Consider the following 16414-nt stretch of genomic DNA (forward strand, 5'->3'; position numbering starts at 1 on the left):
CTGATGTGTCCACTAAGAGTCAAACCTGAACCAGAACTAAACTGTAGACGACAACAATAAGCTGAAGTTACAGTTTGACCCCTGCTGTCAGTCAGTAGTTTATAACAGTGAGTAGTAGTAGAACTGTGTTGGATGACGACTATAAACCAGTGGTAAACTCATGGCAGTATAAACCCAGGCAGGGCTGAATGGCACAGTTTAAATGAGAAAAATAAAAAATAATAAAGCACCAGGCAGAAACGACAAAATTTTCAACAAATTTTTGACAATTTCCTTTTAGCAGCTTTGCCAGACCTCCCGTATACCTCCACAAAATCACAGCCGAGCAATTTCTGGAACTTATTCTCAGTTTCTAAGAAGCCCATCAGGTTTTCGCAATTAGGGAGGAAAATGGTCATGTTTTACTTCCTCTGCATGTAAATGGACGAGGACTGAAGGACTGAGGGAGAACTGGCAGAGATTGTATGAACCTGTGCGAGTGGCGGCGGCTCTTTCAAGAGCAAAGCGTAGAATTATCAAAAGAAGTCTTCATGGCAGCAGCCCAACAAAGCCACATCTACCTCTTTAGGTGATTAAAGACAGATAATTCTCTCTTTCTAATGACACAACAGTCTCCGTTTAAGGACGACGAACGCCACTTCAGCTTGCCTCGCTCTAATTATAAGCACCGCGTCACACCGAGATGATGCGAGATAACGGTTATTGTAGTGGCTAATCCCAAGTGTCAGCCGAGGAAGGCTGACGGCGGTGACGGCGGTGGCGATGGTGGCGGGTGAGACTCTAGTTATTTGCCCAGCAGAGGGTGACTCTTCAGGGGCTATGAAGGATCTCGCAGCAGGAGGCGTCAAGACCAGAAATGTTCTTGCCTTTAATGGCTCCTGACAGACCGCTTGAACTACAATGGGAGCTTTGTGAAGGGAGGTGTTGTTTGGGAGCGAGGGAGGGCTGCTCAACAGGCTCCACATGAAATGGAAAGGACGGAAGGAAGAGGAAATTTAAATGTGGGAAAGCTGGACTGTGTAAAAGAAGACCATGGATGAAGCTTTCAACTTTGCCATACGACAGCAAGGAAACATTCTTAACCTTCCTACTGTCCTCTGAGTCAAATCTGACCCGTTTTCATTGTCTTCTCTTCTTCTCCACATCCTCTCCCTCTGCTTTCTGCTCCTCCCCCTTCTCCTTCATTCTTCTGTTCCTCCTCCATCTACTTCTCCCTTATCCTCTTTTCCTTTTCCCCTTCTTTCTTCTGTTCCTCATCTTCTTCCTTCCCCATCTACTTCTCCTCTTGCTTTCGTGTCTTCTCTTCTTCTCCTTCTTCCTGATCATCTTCTTTCTTCTTCTCCTCCTCCTCCTACTTCTCCTTTTCTCTTTTCCTCCTTCCTTATTCTTCATCCCCATTTGCTTCTCCTCCTCTTCCTCTGCTTTGTTCTTTTCTTCTCCTTCATCTTCTCATCATCCTCCTCACCATCTCCCGCTGCATTCTTCTCCTTTTCCTCCTTCCACTTCTTCTTCCTCCTTGTTCTCTTCATTCATCCTTCACTTCCTCTATCTATCTAATTTCTTCTCTTCTTCCTCCTTCCCCTTCTTCTCCAAATCCTCTCCCTCTGCTTCCTCCTGACTTCTCCTCATCCACTCCTCCTTACCCATCAACTTTTCCTTCTCCTCACCCTGTTTTCTCTCTTCCTCCTTCTCATCTTCTCTTCCCTTTTCAACTCTTCCTCCTCTGTCTCCTTCCGTATCTACTTCTCCACATCCTCTGCTTTGTTCTCTTCTTCTCCTCTTCCTCATCTTCTTTCTTCTTTTCCCTCCTTCTACTTCTCCTTTTCCTCCCTTTTATCTTCTACTCTTCCTCCTTCCTTATTCTCCTTATTGTCTTCACGTCACATCATTTGATAAAAATCTGATCTACTCTCCATTAATTTTGCAAATATTTTACTTTAGGCTTCATAACTAGTCAAACACATCAGGTCAGTTTCGACCCAGGAGGACAAAAGCTGCAAGTTTTGATATTCTGATCTAACGGTTGTTTTGCATCTGCAGCATTTAATCCATTTAAATCTAGCCGTAGGTTTTTAAAGATGTGAGCGCAGTGATCGCGTCTGAGCACAGATAAAAAAATAAAGTCTGGGTCGTTTGTGATCCAGACCTCGACGCTCGCTCCCCGAGCTCGAGCTAAACGTCTCCTGCATCCATTAGCTCCCCTCGTTCTGCTCAGTCTCTCTGAAGTCAGCATGTCTTGTTTGCGAAGGCAGCGTAGTATTTTTCCTGGAGGTGCATTCAATATTCTGCTTGTACAGTCCTGCCTGGTATGCGGCCCAGATAATTACCACAGTGGCTCCGCATTAAATTGCACAGCAGTGTTCCTCTCTCATGTATTTGTACTTGAACTCCTGCATAAAGGAGCCCTCTGTCTGTATTTACTTTCTTGTTTCCAGCCAAGACAAACCTGAACACTGAGCGAGGCAAGGGATGCATTTTACATTAAACAGAAAAGAAACAGAATCACAAACTCATCGAGTGATTCAGACGATGACAAATGAACTGTACGTGTGAAAACTCTCTAAAAGAGCCAAATGCTCTGTATATTACTGGGTCTGTCTGTTCTCGTTTTTAGTTTTTTTTTTTTTTAGTGAGACGCCCTAACTAATGGATGGACTGTGCAGAATGGTGCAGGTGTTTGCTGCATTTCAGTTCCATCGGCTTGTTTTCTGTGCAGGAAGAGGGGGGAGGCTCCAAACAGACTCATCAGCTGATTCAGACCACAACAACAAAATGAGCCACAAATGTGAAAATTAAGAAGTGAACCTTGTTTTAAGACCAAATGTCTGCACAACTAGAAGATATTCTCATCAAACTCTGTGCACATTTCATAAAACTGTGATGCTGCACAAAGACAACACTGTACCTGCTTAACATTAGCTTGTTAGCATCGTCACAGTGAGCCTGTTAGCATACTGAAATTAGCAATTTGCACAAAGTACGGCCTCAGAAAGCTCTAGGATAAGTTCAGATATCTTTTCATTTTAAATTAATTTTATTTTTTTTTAGTTTATACACCGATCAGGCATAACATTATGACCACCTTCCTAATATTGTGCAGGTCTCCCTTGTGGAGACTCATCAGAGAATGGACATGGACCTTCTGAGGGTGTCCTGTGGTGTCTGGTAACAGGATGCTGTTAATGAGGGGAGGGGCCTCTGTGGATCATCCCACAGATACTTGATCAGTTTGGGATCTAGTGAATTTGGAGGCCAGGTCAACACCTTGTGCTGTTCTTCATGTTTTTTTTTAGTTGTTCCTAAAGTGTTTTTGTGTGTGTGTCTGTGTCAGGCTGCATCCTGCTGGGGATGGCTGCTGCCATCAAGGAGTGTCATTGCTATGGGGTGGGGGTGCCTGGTCTGGTCTAGGTGGGTGCTACATGTCTAAGTAACATCCACACCAATGAATGCCAGGTCCAGAAGTTTCCCAGCAGAACACTGAACTGTCACAAGATGGTTTAAATGTTTTACACTTCTCCTGTCAGCGGTCATAATGTTGTGGCTGATCGGTGTACGTGCTGTAGCTTTAAGACAAATCCTATTCACTGTATTGTTATCATTTAATATAGTATATTTAAGGCATAGACTTGTGTGTACACCTTCTACTCTTTTGTTGCATAAAACATAATTCTCTTCTTACATTCTAGTTTTTCTAGCATGTACCTGGCAGCATCACTTCCTTTTCCTACTCTCTCTGTGATCACTATCAGGACAAACCCATCAGCTGCCATGCGTGGCCCAGATAAACACCATGAGTTTGCAGCGATACGCGGAGCGGCCCGGTGCCGGCTGACAGATACAGCTGCTGCTGCTGCTGCTGCTGCTCCACGGCGGGGTATTAAAAAGTGGAGGCTGCTCTAATCTCTACCACATCATGACGTGTTCACTAAGGCACGGAACAGGAGATCACAGCTCTTTAACGTAATTAGTCTGGGATTTGCGTTTCATTACAAACATCATTAAATTCGGATCTATTCTTCATCAGGAAAGAGGAGAGAAAAAAAAAAGAAAAAGAAAAGAGGAGGAGTGTGAGAACTCCTCGCCGACTAATCTCACCGCAATTGATTCTGCTTTTGATGATCCGAGCTGCTCGACGGTGATGAAGTCATCACAGAGTTGGCTTCGGTGGGTCAGAGCAATCAGAGCCACTTTTGGAGCTGGGACGGGTGGGGGGGTTTAAAATACAACATGTATGCACCAGATATGGACGACGAATGCAACAAGTGGAGCTGCAGATGAAGCTGCATTTCCTCTACAGACGGTGCTCTAACGCGGCTTCCGACCACGAGAAAGCAACCTGAGGCAACCTTGAGGTGATGTGTGAAGCGAGCGAGCGAGCAAACGGAAGAGAGAGAGAGCTCTGTGTGGTTGCAGACTAAAGCCTGGAGAGAGCTTAGCTTGCACACAGCCCACTCTGAATGCAGCATGTGTTTCAACTTAACATTCCTCTTCGCTCTTGCTCTTTTCTCAGTTGCTGTTTATGAACCGTTTTTTAAATTTTTTTTTATTTCTGCCTGCCAATACTGGAGGAACCACCGCCTACGATATCACGCTCACACACAACGGAGTGCCACACTGCTGCAGACGAGGTGGAAGGAGAAAAGGGGGAAATAAATAAATAAGATAAAGGGCGGGTATGTTATTAATGTTATTAAGAAGAAACTGTGAAAGATCAGTGGCAAGGAACAAAAAGAAAAGACAAATGTTACCTCGCTGCTGAAGATAAAACTCCATGAGGGACAGGAAGAAAAGGACGAGGGGGGGTGATCTTCTACATGATCCCACCCAGCAAGACAGAAGGTGAGGTGGACCAGAGGAGGCTGACAAAGGGCGGAGGGGTAGTGGAGGGGTGGGTGGGGTACGGGACGAGGCCCTCTCTCAACTCAGCCCTCTGTTCCGCTGCGGAGCCATAACGGAGACCAGCTGGAGCTCCTGAAGCTGAGAGAAGCCGTCACGAGGCAGGGCACGGAGGACGGAGGCAGGGTTTTTACTTTCCCCTTCAGGAGGAGGGCAAAAGGGGGAAGGAGCACGCACTTTGGGGGGAGGGGGAGGCAACCAGTCAAATCGCTTCCACAAACGTGTAGGGAGGCACACGGAGCGAGCGAAATGAGGCGCAGGACACCAGGACAGGAGGGAAATTCGTCCGCTGCCTCAAGACGTGTATTATTAGAGGTGTAGGAAGAAACTGTTTCAGTGGCAGCTTCAGACTGAACCTGTGAGAGGTGTTAGTGATGCATCAGAGTGTGACAGATGTTTAATCAGAGCTCAGTCTGTCCTGTAATTAATTATCAGTGAAACACGCGAGTATAGAAATAAAAATAGTGGTATGCCTATAATGTAAGGTGAGACGCCGTTTAAAATCAGCAAGATGCTATAATAGTAGAACTTTAACATAATAGAAAATATGTCCTTTCTGGGAAAACAGTGCAACACAATTATTATTTACCTTTATTGCGTGATTTAAAGTCAAAATGCTGCACTGACAATACGCTCTGCTGATGGTGGTGCACCGTTTAGCACTGTTGCTTCACAGCAAGGATGAAGGAGGTTCTGGAGTTGGAGCTGTTGGTCTCCCAGGGTCTTTCTGTGCAGAGCTTGCATGATCAGATTTGGTCCAACGCTTGAATGTGGCCTGGCATAGACATGTCTAGAGTGTAAGCTTCCTTTCGTGCAAAGCTAGTTGGGATATCATCCGTCCCCCAACAAGATGAGGGGTAATAGATAAGTAAAAGAAACTGGGAAACTTTTGGATATGTAGCACCCACCTAGACCAGACCAGACACCCCCACCCCATAGCAATGACACTCCTTGATGGCAGCAGCCATCCCCAGCAGGATTCAGCAACAAAAGCACTTCAGGAACAACTCAACAAAACATGAAGAACAGCACAAGGTGTTGACCTGGCCTCCAAATTCACTAGATCCCACACTGATCAAGTATCTGTGAGGCCCCTCCCCTCAAAGGCCCCCCCACTAACAACATTTTGGCACCAGACTGCACAGGACACCCTCAGAAGGCCCATGTCCATTCTCTGATGAGACACAACTGGTTTTGGAGACCTACACAATAGTAGGAAGGTGGTCATAATGTTATGCCTGATCGGCGTATGTGTCAGCGAATCACCTGACTAAAAACACAGGTGTTTTAACACCAGCATTACATCAGTCCGACTCTCACAACGCGAGTACTGTTGAGGGTCAGCCCTCTCTCTCCGCTGCACATGACAGCGGTGATTTGCCAGCGAGCAGCCGAGCACATAAAGGTTCCCATTCACTCAGCGACTGCTAAGGAGCCACATCAACACATCAACGCTGGAGGAAAGGCTCCTGCACATCGGCCCCAGCCCTCACGACACCTTTGAAGAAGCAGAAGCAGCAGCAGCGTGACTCTAGTCTGTACATTTCCGGGTTAGCAGGTCAAATGGTTTCACGTTAAACCCGTTAGAAGGCGTCTTTCATTCTGCACAGCTCCCAAACATATCTCCCCCTTCTTTCCTCCAAGCGAGGCCGTGTTACTGCAGCCTTCCCGAGCTGTCGCGTTTCATTCCCAAGTTTCCAGTCATCACTTCCACTTCCACGTGCTGTCAAACACATTCATTTAAAGACGTGAGGAGCCCGTTAGTAGAGTGACTCATTGCCGCTGCTTTACATGCCAGTTTTTTTATTATATATGAATACTGTACACTGCTTATACTGTGTGCAGCACAGGTTTGATTATGAATATTCATCCACCTGCCATCTCCTCACAACTGCAGCGTCAACAAACTGCTGCAAAAAAAAAAAGGAAAAAGAAAAAAGATCACGTCTCGCCCTTTTGTCGAGTTGAAGTGACACTTACTTGAATCTTAATGGGCCACGTGAAGTTGCTGACGTAGACGAAGAACGTTATGTTCGGGCTGTTGCGGAAATCAAAGTTCTCGTTGGAGAAGCTGTCTTTGAACTCCTTGATGTTGCTCCGAGAGACAATAAGAATCTCCTCTCCGGTCTGGGTGCCTGCTGGACGACAGGATGGATGGACAGACGGACGGGTGGATGGAAGGATATAGAAAGAACAAAGGAGAAGGTTGGTGTGGAGAAGGGAGGAGGGGAGGAACCGATGGAGATAGAGAGAGAGAGAGAGAGAGAGAGAGAGAGAGAGAGAGAAAAGCCATGAAAAGTCAAACAAGTATTTTACAAGTTACGGGAAAATAAAACATATAAGAGAAAACACTCAGGTCAACACTGAAATAATTCCAACTTAACTGCTTACATGGACGCTGAATGAAAAGATCTGAAGACATGTGTGTTTACACGTCCCAAAAATGTAATCAGAAGAGAATGAGCTAGAAATATAACTTTTTCCCAGCTTTATTATTTATCCTTCAACGTTGCTACCCACATGGATTCCAGCTTTGTTCATCTTTCAAAGATAGAAAAACACTTGGTCAAATGCTAAATGGTCTATATAGGACTTTTCAACATATTGGGGGTTGCAGATTTTTTATAAAGTAGACTGTCTACTCTCTGACGACTAATAAAACCATAGTAGAGAGTAATGAAATCTATATTCTTGACCTGAATGCATATGCTGAGAACAGACAGCTCATGTGCTACATACTGTGAGCTGCAGATATGTATAGCCTGTATAAAAACATGCAGCACCTCAACACCATCAGTAGCATTTGATAGTACTCCACAGCGTGTTGTTAGATGGGATAGTGTAGCAGCTAAAGGTCTAATAACTTTATCAAATAGTTGATGTGCAGCCTCCTTCTCTTTGGTGAACTGACTGCTGTCCAGAGGATTTGGACCGCTCCTCTGCTAGCGTTAGCATTAGCCTTTTCAGATGCATTGCAGTCACATGTCACCGTAGTATGGGTTTCATCTTTAGTGAAGTGTTTCCACACACTTGATGAACCGCTGCTCGTTTGCTGCAACGACCCACTGGGCTTCTTGGAGGCATCCATGTTGTTACTGTCACGTGATCGGCGACTCGTCGACATGATGCTTATTAAGATTAATAGTGGAAAACTAGTGCTCGTGTAAATGCGTCTAGTGTCAGATGGCCTTTGAACAGACTCAAACAATTGCCCTACACTTTATATTTTAACTTTCCTGAATAAGAGACGACAAACAAAGGTTTGTTTTATAAGGCGATATGAAAAATATCAGCACGCTGCTTCTTGCCGTCACCTCATTAACCAGCGAGTTATTTTTGATAAATGAAACAGGAGAAGAACCAGAGGTGACATCTTCAAACTGTTTGTTACGTCTGAGAAAAGCAGCTCATGTTTGTTAATGTAATCAATTAATGATGAGCTGAGACTTACCAGTGAAGCTCGTCGCCCAGGTTATGTTCAGATTGAAGTTCTTGGAGGCATTTATGAACATGTCTAGATCGCGGTTTGGCTGAGGAGAAGAGAAAAAGAGGAGAGGACACAGAACAGAAAACATATTTTTACCATATAAACATAAAGTGTAACCAGAATACAGTCAAATATGTTTAATTAGGAACAAAAAGCTTGTAACAGGTCAGAGAGATTCTCTGTGTTTGACTGTAATCCAGAGCAGGGATTATTTTTTTTCCTCCTTCACCTCTTTGCAGCTGCACAAACTGTTTGCACAGCTAATGGAAGACGAATTAACAAATCAAATGTTTGAACCGATGATGGAAGCGGAGAGAGTGTACCGCGTGTACTGTAAGTGAAGCCTAAATATTGTTGAATTGATGTAAATCAAGATTTAATTAAGACGTTCGCTCGCTAACTGAACGGCAGCGCTCATTAATAAAAGATCTGTTGTACAAAAAAAAACAAAAAAACACAATAAATATTTAAACAGCTTGAGCGGAGGCGGCCGGAGCTGGGTCGCGTCTGTTTATAGACGTTTTAAAGGTTTTCTCAGCGTATTCTCAACGTGCATTACTAGATAGTGTTTTTACTCTTGTCTTTATTCTAAAATCCATCTTTTTGTGTTGCTAAAGAAGTGCTAGATAGCGCTAATTCAGCTTCCAGATATTTAGTTTTATTGGGTGCAGTTTAAAAAGGGACCTATTAAGCTCACTTCCAGCTCTGATTCCAGGGGCTCCGCTTGAATAGCTTTGCAGGATTCACAGTTTGGGTTTTTGCAGCCCTCGGGTGAAAAGGAGAGCCGAGCTCTTTAAAAACCCTACTTTCTTCTGACTGGTTGCTCATCCTCTGGTGGGAAACATACTGTAAAACTTTTAATTCCTCCTTTTTCGAACGGAACCATCAGCTATGTTATTTTACTTCTGTTTGGTGAACGCTACGCTCATTTCCTGCTTTTTGTTGCGGCGTAACGGTAGTTATTTGGATGCTGGAGTGCAATAAATGCCAATAAAACTAATCAAGCAGAGTGTTCAGCGAGAATGTTTACATTAAATTACTGGGAAGGCCATTATTTGGGATTCTGCAGGTGTGCTAATGCATGGTAGCTTGGCGTAGCATGGTATCACGCCATTTTGGAGGTGTTTCAACCATAGACTGTAGGAAAAAGTGATGACAGCTCCTCTAAAGTGAAGCCAAAGCATGTGGAGCTCCCCCTGGTGGCTGGCTGCAGTATAGGCCCATAAGCCCCGCCCCCTTCCATGTTAGTGGATGGGACTTGGGTGAAATAAAACATTCAAGTACACGTCAAATAAAAATATCTGATAAAAATGACCATCTGGAACATTTTTTCAGAGACTCGTGTTCCAGTTTGGGCTCCAGATGCTGCCGCCAGGTAAACGGGGCTGGATGAGGTTTTATTTGCTGGGAAAAAATCTGTGTGGACGACTGTGGGATGGTTCTCTAGTCTAATGTCAATCAAGTCTGGTTAAACCACTCAATTCGTTCAATATACAGGAGTTTCATTCATTCGATCTCCAGTATATTGAATGTTTGCATGTCTGGATTCTGCCCGGAGAAGCGTCTCGGGGACAAACTTAGAAAACACCGTCACCCGGCGCCGGGTTTGATCCCAATAAACAGAGACAGGTGCTGCGACGGCGGGGCGTTCGCTGTCAGACATACCTCCTCAGGTGTGGCCACGAAGTTGATGGCGGTGTAGTAGCGGTCGTCCTCCTGCGACAGGCTGAAGGTGAACTGGTAGTCGATGAGGAGCGTGTCTGTTTGAAGTGACAGAAAGAAGGAAGGCGTCGTGGCAGGGAGGGAGAGTGTGGTGGAGACAAAAAAGAGGGAGAAGAACAATAAGTGTAGTTTGAAAGTCACGGGAGAAGGTGTTTTTTGTTTTTTGAGAAGCGCTGCAGGCAGGAAATTATCCCCGTTCTGTTTCTATTTTAAAAACAATCTATTGACTTTCTTGGACGGGACTGAGGATGAAGATTTTTGGTGTTTTGTGATGGAGGTCAGGACGGAGGTTATACGCAGGACAGCAAGATGTGAAAGTCAGAAAGTCAGAAAATGTAATATAGACTTCTTGGTCGTCCATTAAACGTCACTGACATTACAGTAATTCATCTAAGTATTGCTGAAAGTTAGCATTTAATGTTCATGTGCTATAAACTAACAGGACAGGACTTGTGACTTTCAACGGATCTACATAATAATAATAATAAAAAACAAGCTGCAGCTTCATTCTTTCTCTGCTGTTTGATTAATTGACTAATTGTTGCAGCCCTATTGCTGCAGTGGTGATTGATTAATTTCATTAAAGATTACATTTGCAATGATAAAAAGCAGCAAAGTCTCACTTACAGTTCAGTGGATAAACATTTAGTCAGCGGAAAGTTTTCAGCCGTAAACACAGACAGGAGCTAATTAAACTGTTAATAATGTTTAGTCACTGATAACACGCCTCGCAGCATCTGAATTATGTTCCGACTCTGGACAGAGGAGGAGGAGAAGGTCAAGATGAAGTTTGGTTTATATACAACGATCAGCCACAACATTATGACCACTGACAGGAGAAGTAAATAACATCGACCATCTTGTGACAGTTCAGTGTTCTGCTTGGAAACTTCTGGACCTGGCATTCATTGGTGTGGATGTTACTTAGACATGTAGCACCCACCTAGACCAGACCAGGCACCCCCACCCCATAGCAATGACACTCCTTGATGGCAGCAGCCATCCCCAGCAGGAACAACTCAAAAACAAAAACGTGAAGAACCGCACAAGGTGTTGACCTGGCCTCCAAATTCACTAGATCCCAAACTGATCAAGTATCTGTAAGATGATCCACAGAGGCCCCTCCTCTCAAAGGCCCCCCACTAACCACAGGACACCCTCAGAAGGCCCATGTCCATTCTCTGATGAGTAACCACAAGGGAGACCTGCATAATATTAGGAAGGTGGTCATAATGTTACGCCTGATCGGTGTAGTCCTGCAACATCTACACGTATGAGCACTGTAATATCAAGTGGGGGCTAATAAATGTAGAACAACAACTGCTTCAGTAAAGTCTGTCTGAGCCCAAGTCTCAAGCCCGAGTCTCAAGCCCGAGTCTCAAGCCCAGATCTCAAGCCCAGATCTCAAGCCCGAGTCTACTTCTGACACGTTGTAGAACAACAGCTGCTTCAGTAAAGTCTGTCTGAGGCCAAGTCTCAAGCCCGAGTCTGAAGCCCGAGTCTCAAGCCCGAGTCTCAAGCCCGAGTCTCAAGCCCGAGTCTCAAGCCCGAGTCTCAAGCCCGAGTCTCAAGCCCGAGTCTACTTCTGACACGTTGTAGAACAACAGCTGCTTCAGTAAAGTCTGTCTGAGGCCAGGTCTCAAGCCCAAGTCTCAAGCCCAAGTCTCAAGCCCAAGTCTCAAGCCCAGACCTCAAGCCCAGACCTCAAGCCCAGACCTCAAGCCCGAGTCCAAGCCCAAGTCTACTTCTGACACGTTGTAGAACAACAACTGCTTCAGTAAAATCTGTCTGAGCCCAAGTCTCGAGCCCAAGTCTACTTCTGACACAGAGTGGTGTAACTCTAGCTCTGTCGTGTCAGTTGTCTAAAGGCTCCAACTCACTTCCATCACGGCCTCATCTTCTTCATCATCATCCACATCTGCTTCTGTTTATTTAAAAAGTCTGGATTACGAGATAATGACGAGTAAAGACCGTGGACAGGAGAGTTCATTCATCCCCGTGGTTTGACAGACGTATCTATTTCTCGTTACTGTAATCTCCAAAAATCTCAGCAAGCAGCAACAGAGGGACGAGGTCCTTCAGAAGCCTCCCCACTTTCTTTTATGTGCGCCTCACTATTGGAAACCTGCTGCTTGTTTAAAAGAGCAGCTTCTCCTCTGGCTGTTATTTTTTTTTTTTTTTAAACATCAAACTACTTTGATTTCAGATCCATGTTAACCGTCTCGGCGTTGACGTGAACAAGGAAGAGGAGTCAGACCTCACGGTGCTTTCTCGCAGCGCGACACACACTACCACCGCCTCGACCCAGGTTAGTAATTGGAATTCCACTTACAGTAGCATGTTCCTTTGAGGGGGTTGCCTTGGTAACGGTTCTCGACTTCGCACCTGAGAAAAGAGGCGGGAGAGGAGAGAGACAAGAGAGAGACTTTGAGTCAGATAAGAGTAACGGGAAGATGAAACCCCCTCCCTGCGACTACCGAGACGACACAAACGCCTCGTCTTCACGCCGGAGGGGAGTCTTTTGTGAAACTTTATCTTAATGGATTTTTTACTTTTTTTTCAGGAAGGCCTTTAATAACAAAAGCCAGGGTTAAAGATAAGCACTAGAAATGTACAGTAGCCTGGAAGTGCTAATGAACAGCTGCTACGACGGCGTGCCAGGAAATAACAATAATAATAATATAAATGCAGAAACACGGTGAGTCTCTTTTTTAAATCTCCACTCCTTGGAGGTCTGTAAAATGTAAAATTACTTCAAATCATTGAATTTCAAGTAGTTTTCAGTTTTGACTTCTTCTTTTACAACACTAACGACTTCTATTAGAATATATTAGGACACAAGAGTGGAGACTTTAAGTATATAGTGAATATAAACTGTTATATACAATCCTTTTAGACTAGCTGAAGGTCTTGACTACATAATCTTGTGTTCTACATCTCATGTCTACTCTTATATGTTGCAGGAGGAGGCTGGAGGCCTGAGCTTGACCAGTTAGAAAACTACTGTGATGAAAACAAAGCAGAAGTTGCAGAGTGCATCAGAAAGGGCTCTTGAAAAAGTTTCCACTGTTAAAAATAAATTTAATGTAAAATTATGCTATTTTTTGGGGACAAATATTAAACCTCCCCACTCCAAAAAAAATCTCTTCTTTTTAGAAAAAGATTCTTGGGACAGATGTTTCTCTAAAATAGTACATTTAAAAACAAATAAATGCACATTGCTCTGTTTACAAAAAGGGGGTTACAGTCGAATACAAGTGATTATGTCAGTTTTAGATTAGTAAATAAATGCAAATTACAAGACAAGAACTACTTCTACTACATCTGTCACACTGATTTTACCACACTAACTACTTCTGTTAGACTATATTAGGACAAAACAGTACACAAAATAATATATACACAGAAAATACACAAGTGGAAACTTTAAGTATATAGTGAATATACACTGTTATTTATATATTCAGTCTTTCCAGACAAGTTTTAGACATAATCATTCCTACTCCTAATATTGATCATCAGTACACAGTGCACAAGTTGCAGCAGGAGGCTGGAGGCCGAAACTTTACCAGTTAGAAAACTACTGTAATGAAAACATAGGAGAAGTTGCATCAGAATGGGCTCTGGTAAAAGTTTCCACTGTAAAAAAATAAATAAATATATATATATATATATATATATATATATCACAAAATCCACATTCCTTCTCTGATATATTGATTCTTGCTCACACAAGTGCACAAGTCGTCGCAGCCCGGAGGCCTGAGCTTGACCGGCTGGTGACGCTGATCGACAAACTGCCCGCTAAGGCCTGATAAGTTATGAGCTGGGTTCCTGTGATTAAAGCCTAAAAAAAAGGTTTCCACAGGGCTTTTAAAAGATCTATTTGGAGCCAATAAGTGCCACTCTTGCGCGCCATCGTTATCGGAACAAAATACACACCACTGTGAATTTAGTGCGAACTGCAGACAAAGCAGACGTGGAAATAAAGCATATGTAACGAGATAAAACGTGACACTCACAGGTGGCATCGATCTCCTTTGATGCCCTTGGTGGTGCAGAAGCACTTGCCATTGTTGGGGTTGCACATGCTGGCGTGGCCGTTACACTTGCAGGCTGAGCAAAGAGAAAGAAAGGAACAAACGTCACACACGGCAGACAGAAAGAAAAAGGTGAAAGGCCGACTCATTCAAGCAGCAGCTTTCAGTGTGGCTGGAACTGGACTGGCAGACGTTGACAGACAGATAGATGGACAGACAGATACTTTATTTATCCCGAGAGAAATTCTGTGTCCAGTAGCTTCATCACATAGAAACAGATATAAAGATATTTACGTTATATAATAAGATACATATGTAATGTATTTGCAGCAATGACCACAGCCCAGTTATTTTCTTACAGGGAGAGTCTTATGTCCTGTCCATTGAGCAGGACAAAGACAGCAGCCTGTCACTGAACCAGCTTCTCTTCCTGACTATAGTGTCCTGTAGAGGGTGGTGGACATTGTTCATGATGGACCGGAGTTTGTTCAAGGTCTGTCCATCTTCCACCGATCTCAGGGACTCCAGCTCTGCCCCCCTACCACAGAGCCCTCTTTCTGTATCAGCTTGTCCAGCCGTGAGGTGTCCTTCTTCTTAGAGCTGCCTTCCCAGGACACCACAGCGTAGAAGAGGACACTGGCAACAACAGTCTGGTAGAACATGTCCAGCAGCTTCCAGCAGATATTAAATAGAGATGGCTCTGACCTTTTTTGTAGTCTATGTTAGCCGACCAGTCCAGTTTGTGATCCAGATGTAGACCCAGGTACTTATAGGTCTGAACCACCTTGACACACTCCCCGTTGGTTACAGGCTGCAGGTGAGGCCTGGACCTCCAGATATCCACTACCATCTCCTTGGTTTTAGCTGGATTTATCCGAAGGTGGTTCGCTCCGCACCATGACACGAAGTTACACTCACAAAGAAGTCCAGTCGAAAAGCTCTGTATTTAATATAAAGGCTTTGAAATCTCCCAGGAAACTAAACTGAGGCCCAGAGCTCAGAGTCAGCTCCGTGTCCAAGGTGACCTTCCACGTCCCGAGAGCGCAGTTCTGTGGCTGATAACATATGTTAAACGTCTGCCTGCCGGGTGATTCTCCAGAGCAGCTTTCTCACACTTGCACAAATGTTAATGCTATTTATCTTTATAAATAACTGAGCCCCCGTGGCGTCATAAACACCTGCAAAATCTGTAATGATCTGCTCACAGTGGGAGACAGGCCATCATTTAGGAACACATTATAATTTGATAATAATGTTCTTTTTGAGGTATTGATTACGTGCTTTTCTACTCGTACTGCCACTTGAGCCAAACTGATCCGCTCTAAGGGGGGCAAACCAAAAAAAAAAAAAAAGACTGCATGAGGCTGACAAGATGAATAATAAGCAGAGAGGCTGAGTTATTGATTTACTGTCACCGATGCCGAACCAAGAAAATGTATGTTAATTCCAGAGGGACGCAAAAAAAAAAAACACACACACCGTGGCTGTAATGTACTGGTACGTTAAATGAACCCGTCGAAGGAACGAGGCGATTGATTTGTCGTCCGATTGGCCGACTGTCAGTATTAGTTGTACGGAAGTAAATCTTTAATATCCCAGGGGAAGGCTTTACGGCGAGGGCAGGAATCTGGGAAAATGGCCGACATAAAAATGAACTGTAAAATACTGACAGAGTTAAATGAAGCCGTGCGGCCGGCAGACAGACAGACACAAAGACAGACTGGGGCAGCTGATTTAGTGCCCGGAGCGAACGGGCCCGTCCCGCCTCGCGGCTACTTACGCTGGCAGCTGCCCCCGTTGGTGGGATCGCCGTAGAAGCCGGAGATGCAGCTCTCGCAGTGGCGCCCGGTCGTCAGGTCCTCGCACTTCTCGCACACGCTCTCGTTGACGCACTGACTGTGACCGTTACACTGACAGGCTGATGGGGATAGGACGAAACACAAACTGCATCAACATCACACACTAACACATCAGTAAAAAAGAACTAATAATAATATAAAAGTTTTCTAATTAACAGCCTCTGGACCAAATGTGAATGAATTTGTTCATTTGCAAACAGAAAGTGTTGTTTAAGTCTGGGATGGGTGTGATTCTGTCGGTGCAGCATGTTCTTTTTCATTTCAGATACCAGTCAGAGAGTACAGTGAGTACTCTGTCTGCTGAGGTTTGGAAGAGAAACTCCTAAAATAAAAAATAAAAAATGACCACGATGATTTGCATCAAACTAAAAGAGCTGTGTCTGAAAGGAGACTGATTATACAACATATTT

General features: G+C 44.3%; 1 protein-coding gene across 4 annotated transcripts in view; it reads right to left on the reverse strand.

Annotated features, from left to right (window-relative positions):
- atrn (attractin) overlaps window positions 1-16414 on the reverse strand; it is a 138183-nt gene that overhangs the window by 67660 nt on the left and 54109 nt on the right. For 3 of the 4 annotated variants that reach the window (XM_084568795.1, XM_084568797.1, XM_084568798.1), the window contains exons 19-24: window positions 15926-16063; window positions 14128-14221; window positions 12438-12490; window positions 10049-10143; window positions 8348-8426; window positions 6877-7034 (exon numbers count right to left, since the gene is read on the reverse strand). In XM_084568795.1, the coding sequence (XP_084424921.1) occupies window positions 6877-7034; window positions 8348-8426; window positions 10049-10143; window positions 12438-12490; window positions 14128-14221; window positions 15926-16063 (617 nt within the window). The remainder of the gene's footprint in view (window positions 1-6876; window positions 7035-8347; window positions 8427-10048; window positions 10144-12437; window positions 12491-14127; window positions 14222-15925; window positions 16064-16414) is intronic. The other variant, XM_084568796.1, reaches the window with a different exon arrangement.

This window comes from Chelon labrosus, assembly GCF_963514085.1.
Source record: "Chelon labrosus genome assembly, chromosome: 20".
Taxonomy (NCBI): domain Eukaryota; kingdom Metazoa; phylum Chordata; class Actinopteri; order Mugiliformes; family Mugilidae; genus Chelon; species Chelon labrosus.